This window comes from Rana temporaria, chromosome 1, assembly GCF_905171775.1.
Source record: "Rana temporaria chromosome 1, aRanTem1.1, whole genome shotgun sequence".
NCBI lineage: Eukaryota > Metazoa > Chordata > Amphibia > Anura > Ranidae > Rana > Rana temporaria.
Genome location: NC_053489.1, coordinates 493055294 through 493073037, shown reverse-complemented (window position 1 = coordinate 493073037; position 17744 = coordinate 493055294). Strand labels below are relative to the sequence as shown.

At 41.4% G+C, this 17744-nt stretch overlaps 1 protein-coding gene across 1 annotated transcript in view; it reads left to right on the top strand.

Annotated features, from left to right (window-relative positions):
- Positions 1 to 17744, top strand: part of TRPC3 (transient receptor potential cation channel subfamily C member 3) — a 276775-nt gene that overhangs the window by 151574 nt on the left and 107457 nt on the right. Inside the window, exon 3 of the mRNA XM_040330375.1 lies at positions 5755 to 5934. Within this exon, the coding sequence (XP_040186309.1) occupies positions 5755 to 5934 (180 nt within the window). The remainder of the gene's footprint in view (positions 1 to 5754; positions 5935 to 17744) is intronic.

The following is a 17744-nucleotide window of genomic DNA, read 5'->3' as shown; positions in this document are numbered from 1 at the left end:
ACTTTCATACATGGGCAAAAACCTGAGCATATGCCGGGACTGCCCCAATTGCATGTCTTCTGGAAGTGCCCCTTTGAACCAAACCTGTTGAGGGCCTTTGAACCAGAACTTTATACCACAGACAGCTCTCATCCACTTTGGGGTGCTGAACAGACTATTATGCGGGGCATTTCCACAGGAGGACATTGAAGGTGCCTGATGGGTAACATATTGCTTTAAGGAATCTTTGTAATGTGCCGAAAAGCGCCTCGTCCACCAGATGGAGAGTATACCCTGTAACGGTATGCGAGGTGATGTAGTGGATAATCGCTACATTTCACCTCGCATTCGCTCTATTGTAAGGGACTGAACCAGAATCTGGCCTGGGTTTTTCCAGCCTCTATGGCAGGCTAGGTTCTGGTCCTGATGTTCTGGTCCACTTGAGTCCACACTCAGGTGGACTTTAAAAGACCAGGAAGATAGCACATCAGGAGGGAACCTAAGAGAGAGGAGCTCTGTTTGTTTTGTTTGATAAAGAAGGTTTGCTTTACCTCATCTTTTGTGGGTGACGGGAATCAGCCCCGCACCATATAGAGAGCTGTATACTGTTTTGTTTAGCGTCGGACGGCAAGGATTTGATTTACTGTTTTGTTTATTTTATATAACTTTGCAGACCACTTGTAAATAAAGCTGGCAAGCCGCCAGATTTTAAAGAAACTGCCTGTACACTGACCTACATTCCGGGGAACAGTAATCCCCACAAGCTAATCTCCCGCAACCCTTATGGACTTTAAGAATGAAGAGGATATCTGAGAAGATTTCCCCTTCTCCCGACTCTCCCTTATGTGTCTTTGCCTTTCAATAAAGCTTTGGGCCTGCAAACTCTTCCCCCCTCCCCTATCCCTACACCCTATCCCCGATCACACCCGTTGCTTGTTGAAATGTTTTTTGAACAGTTTACTTTGTTGCAGTGCCCTGTGGGACATGTGGGGCAGTGATCAAACTCAGGCACTGTGCTGCTAGGTATTGGGGTGGTACCCTGGGGTCCAAATGATGCATGATGTGATGGTTCAGGGAACTTTGCTTTTCATAACATATAAGGCATCATACCACCAAGTAAATGTAATTTATTTGAGTGAATGGAACTGTATTGTTAGGTGGTGTATTTATGAGCGGCATCGCAGCACAGAGAAGAATGTAACCTGATAAAGTATTTATAATCTATATTTTTATCTCAAATATCTGTTTATTCAAGTTGTTCAGAATACAAAGAGCATAAAAAGCACAAGAAGTAAAGGAAAGACATCAGCACTGTCAACCAACATCATAAGCTTTCTCCCAAACAAATTACAATCCAAATGACTGGTTACGAAAGCAGATAAATACGTTTACCACATTTCAACACAAAAAAATTGTAAATGCTTGGTTTTAACCCCTAGAAAGAGTCTATTAGGTAAAAAAATTGTTGTTATGGTTAATTCATTTAAGGATGGAATTAAAAACAAAAGCAACAAGTAACATAAATTCAGGAACATCCAGTGGTGCAGAAGAAACATTTTACTGCATTACTAAAAGTACTTTCTCAGTTTACCTTAAATCAGAGTTCGGTATAATCCTTTGAGGCCTGGTTCATCATAGGGGTTGATTGTGTTTCTGGGAATGACAGCACGCTCCTATAAAATGATTGTTCTTGATTAGATTATGTTATATAACCTCTCTCTCATGCTCCATGTAGACGAGGCTGCATTGGTCCAAGAGGGTAGGCAGTTTAAGGACCAAGGAATGTACAGGGCAAGGCTAAAATTGTTAATGTTAGTTAGTATCCCTTCCTGATTATATATTGAAATATTTATACCACAAGAAAAACTTTGCAGTTTTAGCAGGCCAACAGTATGTGGATCATTAGCCTTAACTAGGGATGAGCTTCGAGTTCGAGTCAAACTCATGTTCTGTTTGCCTGTTGGGCAAACAGCGAACAATTTGGGGTGTTCGCGGCAAATTCTTATTCTCTTTTTTTTTATTTTTTATAAAGGACTTTTTCCACGGTGTGTGTGTTTTTTTACTATTATTTACACTTTCTTAGTGAATTGGTAGAGGTACAATTACCAATTCACATGGGGGGGGCAGGATCTGGGGGTCCCCTTTGTTAAAGGGGTCTTCCAGATTCTGATAAGCTCCCCGCCCGCAGACCCCCACAACCACCGGGCAAGGGTTGTGGGGATGAGGCCCTTGTCACAGTCAACATGGGGACATCCTCCCCATGTTGAGGGCATGTGGCCTGGTACGGTTCAGGAGGGGGGGTGCTCTCTCGTCTCCCCCTCTTTTCCTGCGGCCGGCCAGGTTGTGTGCTCGGATAAGGGGTCTGGTGTGGATTTTTGGGGGAACTCCACGCCATTTTTTTTAAATTTGGGGTGGAGTTCCCCTTACAATCCAAACCAGACCTGAAGGGTCTGGAATGGATATTTGGGGGGAACCCCACGTCATTTTTTTTTAATTGACGACGGGGTTCCCCTTAATATCCATACTAGACCTGAAGGGCCTGGTAATTGAATTTGGGGGGCCCCAAACGCTTTTTTTTTTTTTTTTACGAATAAATTTTCTCTGAATTGCCGGGAGCCGACAATTCATTATAGCCGCGAGTGATTTTAAATTACTTTTTTTCCTTCAGAAATGACACTTTGTGCAGAGACAGTTCTAAGCACGGGAAACATGCGCTTTTTCACAGGCATACTTTATACCCCCCTAATTACAAAATTTAAAGGAATATTTCACTTTTATTGTTTCACTTTAAGCATTATTAAATTCACTGCTCCCGAAAAAATGTCAGTTTTTAAAACTTTTTTTTGCATTGATACATGTCCCCTAGGGCATGACCCAGGTCCCCAAACACTTTTTAGGACAATAACTTGCATATTAGCCTTTAAAATAAGCACTTTAGATTTCAAACGTTCGAATCCCATAGACTTTAACAGAGTTCTAAAGTTCACACAAACTTTTGGTCTGTTCGCAGGTTCTGGTGTGAACCGAACGGGGGGGTGTTCAGCTCATCCCTAGCCTTAACTGAACAAGGTATAGAAATAGCTTCCTCAATAGATTATACATAGCTGCATTTAATGCTACCAGTAGTTTTTAGCCAGTTGTGAACACTATGGGGATGATTCACGGGAGAGTGCAATATCCGGAGCAGCTCTGCATTGTAGCGAATCAGCTTCTAACTTCAGCTTATTCAGTTAAAGGAGTTGTAAAAGAAAATGTTTTTTCACCTTAATGCAATCTATGCATTAAGGTGAAAAAACATCTGATGTTGCGGCCCCCCCCCCCCCCCGAGCCCCTTTATACTTTCCTGACCCCTCGAAAGTCCCTGGCGGGCCCGATATTCTTTTTGCCGCTCAGCCTGGCCGCTGATTGGCTAGCGTGGATGGATTGAGAGCAGCGCAGCCATTGGCTGGCGCTGCTGTCAATCACATCCAGTGATGCTGTATTATGGGAGCGCGCCCGCAATTAGTGACCACCATGCGAGCTCTCGCATGACTGTGGTGACTAATTGCGGGGAAGATAGAGACAGCGGCCGAGGGACCCAGGAAAACATGGATCGTGGGCACTCTGTGCAAAACAAACTGCACAGTGGAGGGAAGTATGACATGTTTGTTATTTAAAAAAAAAAAAAAATTCCTTTACAAACCCTTTAAGCTTTGACGAAAAAACCTTTCAAGCTGATTGGTTTCTATGCAGAGCTATACCAGATTTTGCACTCTCCATTTTTTTTCATTTTCTTTTTTTTTAATTAAAATTTGTTTCTCCTTATTAAACCTTAGTTTCTCATAATCAGCCCTAAATGCAGCTTTCTTCACTTTCTCCACTTTACTATTTTCCTAATTATTTTTGTATATCTGCTTTTCTAATCATTCACATTTACATTTTTTCATTTTATAATTTGTTGAATCTTTAAATGTAAAATTCTGCAAAAAATTTAACATTGACAAAAAAACTATTTTTCTAATCTTGTAAATAATAATAAAAGCAATACTTGGTACCAGAATCATAATTATATTGTCATTTTAATTGGAACAAGCAATAACGGTATTTTTTTTTAACTAGCACTGTTAGCAAGCCAACTGTTAAGGGGGCACCTTACTTTATTTTGGAGGATTTTTTTTATTGTGTATATAGTGTCTATATAGCACATTGTTGTCTATACAGTTTTATTTTTAAGCTGTAGTTACATTTAAATATAAAATAATATTTTTTGTTCACCTTAAAAAAAAATATATATATATATTTTAAGCTAAGAATGGACCTGTTATATTTGATGCATCATTCTATTTATTAAATTATCTTATTAAGCTCTTTATGTAGCTTGGTACTGCTTAGTAAACTTGACAAAATATGTCTAAGTTGATGGATGATCCTGAGGTTATATTCCTAAAAGGAATGCACAGTAAATGAACTGGAACACGTTTCATTTTACAACTACCCTAGGATTAATGCTGTTTTCTTATATACAATCAAAAAGCAGTGTTCTGTAGAATAACATCATGAAGCCAAATATATCATGGTAAATAGAAATAAAAACTTGCCCAAAAGTATTGGAGATGAAATGATATGGTATTAGTTTTATAGACTGCACATATATGTAAAATTATTTGGTTAGCAAAGAAGATTAAATTGTTTGTTACCCTAAAGAAAAATGGATCCTGCTTCCTTAAAGTATGTTATATAGCACAGTGCTTGTGCTGTGTAATTTGGCACCCTGTATCACCTGAAATATCTGGCTGATCCTGCCTGGCTATGCCCTCCCCCCTGTAAACTGACTATGGTTGATCATGGCTGCTGGGCCCTGACTCCGTGGTCAGTTTACATGCCTCCATCACCTGCAGCCCTCCTCTCTGCTCTCCTGTGTCCTCCTCCCACCTCCCTCCCTGCCTGTCAGCTCCATCCATTTCACAATCCTCCCCTCCTGCTGCTCTCATATCTATAGTATAAGCATGCTATTCCCTCTGTTATATAACGTTATGTGTCCCTGTGCCTGTGCTGTAAAAAAACAGTTCTGATTATACCTTGTATCAGAGCGTCTCCTGGAGCTCACATGACTCCTCGGATCTCTCTCCTTCCCTCCTCAGCTGGGCAGAGGAGAGAGCTGAGGAGTCACGTATGCCCTGTGAGATGCTCTGATATAAGATATAATCTGAATATTTTTATACAGAACAGGCACAGGGACACATAGCCTTATATAACAGAGGGGATGGCATGTTTATACAATAGTGGGTTATGGAAGTGGTTAAAGTGGTTATTTACCCACTATTGTATAAACATGCCATCCCCTCTGTTATATAACGCTATGTTTCCCTGTGCCTGTGCTGTTTAACGAACAACAACTCAAGCATGATTTTTGAGTTTTTGATTAAGTTTGGTAAGATTGGATCCCAAGCAGGGTCTTTCTTACTGTCCCTATATTGTTTAAATAATTGCCTATGGGGAATCAATTAGAGAATTTTCCCTTTTAAGTGATTTTGTTTTAGTAATACACGCTGGTGACAGTATTCTACCTGTCAGGCATCCTGACAGCAGTGAAGAGCCAGCAGGTGGCCCAAAACTTGATGGGTTCCATTCAAAGTGGAGAAAGCCCTTTTTGACAATAGCTAACAGTCTTTTAAGTTGGTATGGTAACTGCTGGATCATATTGTTGTTTTTTCTTCTACATGAGTTGTCACATTTTTATATCAGACTGTTCGTGATACTGTTTGATCTTTAATTTTAGTTTTTCTTGTTTTTTAGAATGATTATCGTAAGCTGTCTATGCAATGCAAGGACTTTGTGGTTGGTGTACTTGACTTGTGTCGGGACTCTGAAGAAGTGGAGGCAATCCTAAATGGAGATGTGGATGCTGAGCCTGTGGATTCTCACAGACCGTCACTAAGCCGAGTTAGGCTGGCTATAAAATATGAAGTCAAGAAGGTACGTGAACATTTTAAAAATATTATCATTCAGTCAGTCCAACCACCATAAAGTAATTAATTCTAAAGCAAATAATGACTCTGAATTTAGTTACTAATAGACACATAATATATCTATTTAACCACTTCAGCCCTGCAAGGATGCGGCACTGCGTTGATTTAACTGACAATTGCGCAGTCGTGCAACGTTGTACTCAAACAAAATGTCCTTTTTTCCCCACAAATAAAGCTTTTGGTGGTATTTGATCACCTCTGCGGTCTTTGTTTTTTTGCTCTATAAACTAAAAAAGACAGACAACTTCATCAGTTTAGGCCAATATTCTTCTATATATCCCAATAAGTGTATATTGATTGGTTTGTAAAAAAGTTATATCGTCTACAAAATAGGAGATAGATTTATGCCATTTATATTATTATTATTTTTTTTACTAGTAATGGTGGTGATTAGTGATTTTTATCGGGACTTCGACATTGCGGCGGACAGATTGAACACATTTGACACTTTTTTGGGACCAGCGACATTTATACAGCAACAGTGCTATAAAAATGCACTGATTACTGTATAAATGACACTGGCATGAAAGGGTTTAACACTAGGAGGCGATCAAGGGTTTAAGTGTGTCCTAAGGAGGTGTTTCTAACTGTGTAACTGTGGGGGGAGTGTACTGACTGGTAGTACAGAGAGTTCGCTGTTCCTGATCACTAGGAACAGACAATCACATTGTACTCCCTTGTCACAATGGAGATTTGCTTGGTTTACACTGGCAGATCCCCATTCTGCCTCTCTGTGGAGAGATCAAGCACCAGCTTCATTGCCATGCGGGTGCCCACTTTATCTAAAACACAGAGTGCCGTACCGGTACGGCGATTCACGCAATAGAGCCACCCTGTCGCAATATAACTGCTGCGGCTGGTCAGCAAGTGATTAATGTTGCATTACAAAATAGTGTTTTTTACAAAAAATATATATAGTATATACTTTGAAATGTAACATTTTTTTTTAAATAGTATAGTAGAGAATTTGGACAGTTGTGCCTCCCTAGGCAACATGTGCTCTTTCATAGTGTTCCAAAGGAATAAGATGGTTTATGATGGGCATTGGAGTACTTGTGTGGATACTTCTTGCCAGTGATCTTCCAGACCAGTGTTTCTCAAACTTTTTTGTTTTGCGGCACACCAAAAAGATCTAACAATTTTTGTGGTGAAGAAGGTATTTATTTTTACATATATATTTATTTTAAATGTGAAGGATGTGTCTGCTTTAGAGAACAATTCAGATAGAAGTATGGCTCCAAAGTCGACAAACAAGGGCGCATTTCCTCGTCGATTTTAAGAAGTCTCTCTTTTTTTATTTGATTTCAGTCAATGTTGAAAATCCAAACTCACAAAACCACGAAGACACAAATGGCAGAATTACTTTGATTGCTTTTGAACTGATTGCAGGATATGACTTCTTGATTGAGAGCCAAAACCTATCCAGGCTCATTTCGGTAAATGTTGACTGAAATATATAATTAGAGCGATCGAGTTCTCCCGAGATCTCGCACAAGTCTCACGTTACGAAAGAAACCAACGAATGACAGACTGACAGAGATTGTGTTTTTATATATATGTCCCTTTTTTTTACTTTTGCAACATTCATTTAACATTTAATTTTTCGATATGTTCTAGGTTTCAAAACGTTAGCAATTTTTAATATTTTTCAAAACTCCCATGGCACACCTGCAAATCTTTCACGGCACACAGTTTGAGAATCACTGTTTCAGACCCATCTATAGCAAGATTAGACTTATTAACAATTGTAAGGGGTTAGCTCGGTAGCGGGGTGTGTGACCCCCTGGATGGGTTCACTACACACTAAATTTTTACAGAAAGGCAGTCGAAGACGGTTGAAAACAAAGATTTTGGTTTATTCATCCATCTTGCTGGAAACAAGTGCAAGCGTCCAAACAGCATAAACAAAATCAAACATAAAAAAAACCCTGGTCACTTGGGGCATCTACCTTCACCACACAGGAACCTATCTATGGAGTCTGGCACAGCCTACTGCTGGGTAGACACTGCTGATTATACAGCAGAAAACAAAAGTATTTTTGATTTTTATCACACAGAAAAATCAATAGCACTTCACCTCTTCAGAAGTATTTCTGCCCACTGCTCTCCTTCACTCAGAAAGCCTCAGGATGCAGCAATCAGTAGTAATCCTCTGGATTACTTATAGAGGCCTTAACTGCCTCATTCTGAACAGCTGAAGTTTTCCAATGCCCTTAAATCTTGCTGGCTACTTCTGCAGCCGACACCTACTAATAATTGGTGTATTGTCTAAACAAGGCAGAAATGTATCTCCCGTCTGTGACAACACCCACAGATTTACCTGACTTTCTGTCACACAATATTTAACTAGAATAAAAGGGGAAAGCAAAAAAAAAAAAACAGCTACCATTATCAACATAAATACATTAGGTTAATAGTTTGTTTAAGGTTAGTTTTTATTTTGTATTATTCATAACCTACAACTCTAGCAATAACAGTGTGACTTTAATTGAAACCTTTTTTTTATCATTGCCATTAGGAGACTGACAAGTAGAAAGAGAGATTTACAATGGCAGCAAAGAAATTTGCATACTTTAGCCTTCCCATGAAGGTGGCAAACAATTGCAAACAATTCTATGTCGAATGAAAGGAAAGAGGAGATGAAAGGTTCATACCTACAGGAGGGGTGTCGCAGATTCCAGCACCCCCAAGCAGGGGGATGTTAGTAGTCCCATAATGCAGTCTCTTAACTTCCTCCTGCTTCCCCCGTAAGAGGATGCTACACTATATAGGCTTCCTGCCCACGTGCTAGTCCATGTTGTCCCCCAAAGGCAAAACTAGTATTCACTTTCCTTGTGGTAACTAACCCACAAATCTCTCTGCCTTACTAATATATTCTTACCTAGGTTACCCCTTTGCTAATGGGGCAAGGCTGACACTTAAACCTACAAACTTCTGTGCCTCTCCTGACTTATTGCTATCGAAACATCTAGTGCAGTGGTTCTCAACCTGGGGGTCGGGACAGGGGTCACCAAATCCTGGGCTGTTCCTGAAGCCTGCACTGATCTCCCATGAAGGGAGATGAAGGGAGATGAAAAGAGGGGGAGGAGCAAAGAAAAGGGGAAAAAAAGGAAAAAAATTGAAAGCAAGAAAGACAGTTAGAGGGAAAGATAGGTGAAAAAACAAGGAATTAGGATAGAGAGATGAAAGGGAAAGAAAGGAGAACAAAAAGAAAGAGTGGTTCATCCTAAAATATACCATAAGGGGTTTTAATACTGTACGAGTGGAAGTCACTCAGGGAGCGCTAAATGTCTGCGGGTTAGGGGCGCAAATTACTTGTCTTGCCTTGGGTGCTTTCAACCCACGCTATGAAAATAATTTTACTGTTAGGGGTCCCCACAACTTGGGAAATTTTATCAAGGGGTCACAGCACTAGAAGGTTGAGAACCACTGATCTAGTGGCATAAGAGTGGCTTAAGAGGGAATTACAAAGAATCACCTCTGTGCACTACCCTGCATTGCTAACATATTTGTTCCTGTTTTGTTAACCTTAGTTTATTTGTGTAGCAGCTGTTTCCATTGTAGAAATGATGAAGGGGTAGGAGACAATCATTTCTGGGCCATCAATTTGCATGCTAATAAGATTAAATGTATTACCAATAATTTAAGTGTCTGATGTACCAAACCTTCTGGGATGATGCTCAAAACTGCAAACGTTCAAACCTTTGGAAAAGAGGAGAAAAAGACATATACTGGTAATTTTCCTAAAAAAAAATAAAAAATAGATGACCAATACCTAAATGATTTAGGGCGTCTTCAGAACTTATGAATGAGAATGGTAGTATCGCCCATACACCCATAGGAAAGTTAGCGAATGTTGCCCAACCTCATAAGTACAATTTTTGCAGAAATATATTTGATTGTTGATCTGTTTGCTTGTGTAAATCTATAGAGCCAAATGTATTCTTCATTGGCTCCTAAGCCTACCACTTTGTGGCATACCCCTTTTGTATGGTGTCAGAGTGGGTTACTCAAATACACAGTATACTATTCCAATGACGAAAATGCTCAGTTTCTTTTTTTGGGACAGTAAGTGGACCCAAGAAACTGACAAGGTAACAGTCTGGACCTTTTATTATACAAGGGAATGTATGGATGCCTGTGCATCACCCCAGCAGCCCTGTCATCTCTAGGCCACAGGCTATGTTGGTTATACATAAATCCAGGCCTCTAGTTTGATAACAATATAGAGATTAGTACATGGTGAATGCACACATGTGCTCAATGGGTGTTTTATGCAACAGAAAGTGCATAGATGTACACAAAATGTAGGGTGGTATATAAGGTCAGCATGCTCTTGCGAAAAGAAGATCCCTTAACAACATTTCCAATTTCTAGTGATTTCTAGTCCTACTGATATGTGGTTGTCTTTTGGCAGCAATCAGCAAAGTGTTAGCATTATCTTAAGAATTCAATAACATGGTAAGGTAAACTTGTTCGCCAAAAAAAAGCCAGCTTATATACAACCTAGCTCTATCTAGTGTGTGCATCAGATAATAAGTGAAAATAGTGTCCTGTCCAACAATAACATTGATAACGTTTTTTTCTGTTCACCATATGTCCCAAGAAACATGTTTTATAGACAAGACTTGTATATACAAGCACAAAAAGGCCCTTGTTGCAAGACTCTGTGGCCCGGATTCACAAAGCACTTGTGCCGACGTATCTCGAGATACGCCGTGTAAGTGCAAATATGCGCCGTCGTATCTATGCGACTGACTCAGAAACTAAGATACGCCTGAAAATAGGCTTCATCCGACCAACGTAACTTGCCTACGCCGGCGTAGAGTGGGCGCATATTTACACTGGACGTATTTGGCGCTCCCATTGATTTTCTATTCACATATGCAAATGAGGGAGATACGCCGATTCACGAACGTACGCCCATCCGACGCAGTGCGCGTAAAGTCATACGTCCGGAGTAAAGTTATGCCCCATAAAGGAGGTGTAACTCAGCAGTATCCATGCAAAGGGCTGCACCAGGGACCACAAGCCAACTTATTTTACGACGTTTACGTAGGACGTGAATATGACTAGGCGTAGGTTACGTTCACGCAGTAGGCAGTGATCCGACGTATCTTAGGCAGTTGTTCCGACGTGATTGTGAGCATGCGCACTGAGATGCGCCCACAGGACGGCGCATGCGCAGTTGGCGATACGTATCTGTCTGACGTTCGGCCCATCATTTGCATGGGGTTACGCCTCATTAGCATGGCTCACGCCCACTTCCACTTACGCCGACTTAGCCTTGGAAACCCAGCGCAGATTTGGAAGCACTGGCTTTGTGAATTCAGTGCTTGCCTCTCTGCACTTCGTCAGCGGAGCGTAAAGGAGATACGCTACGGCGGCATAAATATGCACCAGTGTCTGTGAATCCGGGCCTATGTGTGTCTTTTACCACACACAAATGAATTAAGAAAGACATCATCATATTTCTATTTTCTTTGTTAGTTCTTTTACATTTACTGCACTTTGGTGTTGGTTTATGCTTCCTTGTATATAAGAGAATGGAGCTAAGCAGTTGATTGGTGGAAGCATAGAGAAGACCCCATCGGAGGAAAGAGATACCTTGTGTCCTCGTGATGCATTACATCCTGCCTTACATGACCCAATGGCATCAAAAACAGAGAGGTTGTCATACTAACTATGCAATGTTAGTGTGGCAATCTTCCCTGCTGAGCTATTGTGTTTTTGGCAGGGGGACTTAGCTTATCCCCCCTAACACCCCACCCGCTCACCCCATTGGGTGCTGGTTTTCCAGGACGCTGTTTTGACAGAAGCTGTTCATGAGACCGGGTTCTGTTGGACGAAGAGCTTTACACACGTGCCAAAAGTCATCTGGTTCTTGCCAAATTGACAGTTTTTAGCTGATTTACAGCCCATGTGTATCCAGCATCAGGGTCTTAATAACCAGCCAGAGTACATCTATAATGAGGTTTATTGCATGGTGTTGAATTAGTGATGTGAAGATCATATCGTACTTTGATGTGAACCCTTTTGGATTGAACTTGTTTGCACAAGATTACGTATTGTTGGATTCGCATGATATCATCATTGTAGATTGGTTATATTATCTTTGTGACACAATTGATTCATAATATTTGCCTTTTTACAAAGCATTTAGGATTGTGTATGTAGTGCTGGTATTGCATATCACATCAGTTGTTAGCTCTATACCATACCTCATTAACCTATACAGCATAATAGTAAATCTATTTAAATTGAAAAGTAGCTGATTGTATTTTTTGATTAAAGTGTATCTCAAGCCCTAAACCTTTTTCTAGTTTTTCTAGTGGAGAAGGTATAAAACCCCTATGGGTTTTAATGTTATTTGGGTCTCTGTTAGAAAGAAATCCCACTGACAACCGTTTTAACCAGACAAGAAGTGAGGGAAAATCTGTAATAAGGAAAGAGACAGGAATACAATACAAATCTGACAGGGGTTCTATCCTTCCCATAATACTAAAGGAAAGCATTTTTTGTATTGGAGTGTTCCCATAACTTCCTGTATGTTAAAATGTCAGCAGGAGAGGAAGAAAAGGGAAATATAATACTGAACAGCAGTAAAAACCTGACATGGGTTCTAATCCTTCCACACTGGATATACACTTTAAGCACTGAGAATTCAAAAATATAAAATTAAATGTAGCGCCTGGTTACTTCCAAGTACCGGTGCTTTGTAAATTTAAAGGGGGATCAGAGAGCTAGTTGGCTCTGATCCAGTTAATCTGTTCAAATTGAGTCTCTGTCTCAGCTTGGCTGTGCTGTGGGCTCATTCTGTTGTTTCTGGGGTGCTGTTCCCACCCCAGGACGATGGGTGGCAGCAGTGGAGCCGAGGTTTGGGTGTTTTTCCCCGGCAGCCTATCAGTAGGGTTTCTCCTCGCTGTGCATGCTGGGGGAGGGTATTTATGAGACAGACGCCATTGGTCTGGGTTCTTATTCGAGCCTTTAGGGTGACTGCATCGCGGCGCCCCAGCGAAATGGCCTTCCAAGCCGGGGTGCAACGCTGTGTTCCTGGTTCCGGGACCACGTTGGTCCGGAACATTTAACCTGTGGCTGGGCCCCAGTAATCGACTGGGTCCCCAATCCTGAGAAGATCCCAAGCATGTTCCCAGTGAGAGGAAGCTGTTCGGTGGGGATTCCTTCTGAGGAGAGCCAAGAGAGGCTGGCAATCCAATAGGGTCTCGACAATCCACCGGGGATCAAGGTAACCGGTTACTGAAAGATTGGACGTTGGTCACCTATCAGTCGGTAACCTGCAAACTACCTGAAGAAGATCCAGGCCAAAGTCTATTAAGGAGGATCACCTCCGCTACCTCAATCCTAAGGAGGGTCTGTGGCAGAGACTTTTCCTCTAAGTTCCGAGTGATACTCTGGCTGCCAGGTCAGTGAGATAGACCTGTCCAGGTACGCTATACCCACTCCGGCTGGAGTGGCGAAGAAGACTACATGTTGTTGGAAGAAGGACTGTTTCCATATTGTATGCCTGAATCTGCTGTTTCTCCCTTTACTTCAACTCTTCTATAACCACAAGTTTTATTGTTTTTACCCGGCTGGGTAATAAAGAGCACAGAAAAAGACACCTGCCGTGGACATTCCGTTACTACTATATTCACCATACACCCCTAGACGGTGGAGGAGCCATGAGGTAACATGCCACCCAAAACAAACCAGCAGCTCCTTCTGGGGTAGTGCTACATAAATATTTGGTGTTCTGTGTTTTGTTTTTTTTTTCATCTGAGACCCGGTTCACACTGGGGCGACACGTCAGGCGGCTCAGCTGCCTGACGAGTCGCATCCTATTGAATGCAATGGAACCGTTCTAATAGGAGTGACGCAAGTCGCTCCGACTTAGAAAAAGGTTCCTGTAAGACTTCGGGGGCGGCTCGGGGCGATCTGCATTGACTTCTATACAGAAGTCATTTTGCAAATCGCCTCTGAAGTCGTCCTCAGGACGACTTGCAGAGTCGCCCCCAAAGTTGTGCCGCTGCTGTGTGAACCGACTCTGAAGGTTCAGTATTTAATACAACTAAGATCACACAAGTTCTTTAAATACTCCAGATAGACTTTCTTTGTTGAGTAACTGAAAAACACAACACAAAACCACAAGATATTCTAAATATGTGAGAGTTTGAGAATTTCAAACAGATGTTTGTAAAGGAAAAAAACGTGGGAAAACAACACTAATAAGTAAATTGCTATAATAACAAACATTACTGCTGCAGGACACAAATCACAGTTTGGCTCATATAAAAAAAAAATGAATCATATTATAGAGATATACTGTATTCCAAAGTTTCTATAGCTGCACCATATGTATAGTTCATGTTATAAGGCAGGCATTATGAGAATTTTACAAAGAATACAATGGATTTGAATGTCACTTGTACTGCTTTGATAGATAGTGTTTGTAAAGGAATGATAAAGAACAAGTCTTCTAAAGAAATGTTCTGGAGCAACAAATGTTATAGAAATGGTCAAAATGTCTCCAAATCCTCTCCGCTAGATAGTGCTTAGGAAGAGAGTCATTTAAAGTGTATGTAAGACTTATTTTTTGCACTGTTTTTGAAGTTTCTAAATATCTGGTGGTTTAGTGATTGGCTCTTCTGCCTTGCAGCACTATCATCTTCAGTTAGAATTTCAGCCAAGACATCATCTGCGTGGATTTTGCATGTTCTCCCTGTGCTTGTGTGGGTATCCTCCCGCACTCCAAAAACATGCTGGTAGATTAATTGGATCCTGCCGAAATTTTTCTTAGTATGTATACAGTATGGGCCAGATTCACAAATGAGATACGACGGCGTATCTCTGTTTCTATCTATGCGACTGATTCATAGAATCAGTTACGCATAGATAGCCATAAGATCCGACAGGTGTAATTGTTTTACACTGTCGGATCTTAAGATGCAATACCGCGGCTGCCGCTGGGGGGAGTTTGCGTCGTAAACCAGCGTCTTTAATTAGGAGTTACGGCGATCACCGACGGTTTTTCGCGTTCGCTACGTCGCCGCTAGTCTAGTTTCCCGTCGCAAAGTTAGTCATTTTTTTTGGTGCCTTAACTTTACACAGCAATCGTATTGCTGTGTAAAGTATGGCCGTCGTTCCCGCGTCGAAATGAAAAAAATAACGTCGTTTGCGTAAGCCGTCCGTGAATACAGAATTACTCTACGCGCGTCGCCGTTCAAAAAAATGACGTCACTTCGCGCAAAGCATGGCGGGAGTTCGGAAACGGAGCATGCGCGGTAGGTCCGGCGCAAGAGCGCGCCTAATTTAAATGGCACACGCCCATTTGAATTGGCCCACCTTTGCACCGGAGGCCGCCGGCGTAGGTTTTCATCGCAAGTGCTTGGTGAATCAGGCACTTGCGATGAAAAATTGCGGCGGTGTAACGTATCTAGGATACGTTACGCCGCCGCGATTCTACGTGAATCTGGCCCTATATACGTATGTGGGGAATTTACTTTATGCAAATTGCTGTGTAAATTGTGCTTTTTTTACATACATACATACACTATATTACCAAAAGTATTGGGGCGCCTGCCTTTACATTCACATGAACTTTATTGGAATCCCAGTCTTAGTCCGTAGGGTTCAATATTGAGTTGGCCCACTCTACCTCAACCCGATAGAACATTGTGGGATGAATTAAAATGAAGACTTTGAGCCAGGCCTTTTCGTCCAAATCAGTGCCTGACCTCACAAAATGTGCTTCAGGAAGAATGGTCAAACATTCCCTTAGACACACTCCTAAACCTTGTGGAGAGCCTTTCCAGAAGAGTTGAAGCTGTTATAGCTGCAAAGGATGGGCCAACTCAATATTGAACCCTATAGACTAAGACTTTGATACCATTAGCGTTTATGTGCGTGTAAAGGCATGCATCCCATTACGTTTGGTATTATAATATATATATATGCAGGGCTTTTTTTCAGCGGGAACGCGGGGGAATGCAGTCTTGTCACCTGTAGCACTGAATGTATGTGATGTCAAGGGGTGCTGGGTTGTGTTATAGTGTCTATTGCTACTGGGGGATCTAGTATTGCTGGAAGGGATCTATTTTTGGAGGGGGAGGGTCTATTGTTGCTGGGGAGCTATATTTTTGCTGACGGGGCATCTATTGTTGCTGGGATGGGTCTTTTGTTGCTGGGAGAGTCAGTTGTTGCCTGGAGGGATCTACTGTTGAGGGAGAATTCTATTGTAGCTGGCTGCTGGATGGTCTATCGATACTGTCGGAGGGGAGATCTTTTGATGCTGCTGGGGGGTCTGTTGTTGCTAGGGGGGTTTATTTTGTTGAGGGTGGTCTATTGTTGCTGGGGGTCTATTGTTGTTGGCTGCAGGGGATCTATTTTACTTCTTTTCTTGTTATCATTAACAAATTAAAGGGGCAGGACTGGGACCAAAGAACGGTGCTTGAAGGTAGGTAGTGGTGAAGACTGAGTAACTCCAAAAGGGAGAGTTCCTGCGCCTATTCTCTGAGAAGAAAAAAAAAGCCATATATATATATATATATATATATATATATATATATATATATATATATATATATATATATATATATATATATACAGTTGTGTTCAAAATTATTCAACCCCCCAATGCTGTAAATGGTTTTAGGGAATTTAGTGTACATTTGTAATTGTATTCAGAATGAAATCCTACAAGGACTTCTTAAAGAACCATATGCAACTAAAATGACATCAATTGGTTTTGTAATACAGTAGTAAATGTTTATTTTGTGAATTCTTCATTTACACAATTATTCAACCCCTGAAAGACTACCACTCTGAAGAACAGAGTTTCATTGAAGTGTTTTCAATCAGGTATTGAAAACACCTGTGGATGTCAGGGAGCAGCAATAAAGCCTAATAAGCACCAATCAGGCAGCTTTAAAATGACTGTGATACTCAGCTCCTTCTAGACATTTACTGGTGTGGTTACAAACATGGTGAAGTCAAGAGAATGGTCCGGGAAGACAAGAGAAGAGGTGATTACTCTTCACAGGAAGGGCAATGGCTATAAGAAGATTGCAAAGATGTTAAACATACCAAGAGACACCATAGGAAGCATCATTCGCAAATTCAAGGCAAAGGGCACTGTTGAAACGCTACCTGGTCGTGGCAGAAAGTAGATGCTGACTTTGACTGCTGTGCGTTACCTGAAGCGTAGAGTGGAGAAAAGTCCCCTTGTGACTGCTGAGGAACTGAGAAAAGATTTGTCAGATGTGGGTACTGAAGTTTCTGCTCAGACAATACGGCGCACACTGCGTAATGAAGGCCTCCATGCCAGAACTCCCAGGCGCACACCCTTGCTGTCTCCAAAGAATAAGAAGAGTCCACTGCAGTATGCCAAAAGTCATGTGGGCAAACCACAGAAGTTTTGGGATTGTGTTCTGTGGACTGATGAAACAAAAGTAGAAGTGTTTGGGCCCATGGATCAACGCTATGTTTGGAGGAGGAAGAAAAAGGCCTATGATGAAAAGAACACCTTGCCTACTGTGAAGCATGGTGGGGGGTCAATCATGCTTTGGGGCTGTTTTGCTTCTGCAGGTACAGGGAAGCTTCAGCGTGTGCAAGGTACCATGAATTCTCTTCAGTACCAGGAGATAGTGGATAACAATGTGATGCAGTCTGTCACAAACCTGAGGTTTGGGAGACGTTGGACCTTTCAACAGGACAATGATCCCAAGCATACCTCCAAGTCCACTAGAGCATGGTTGCAGA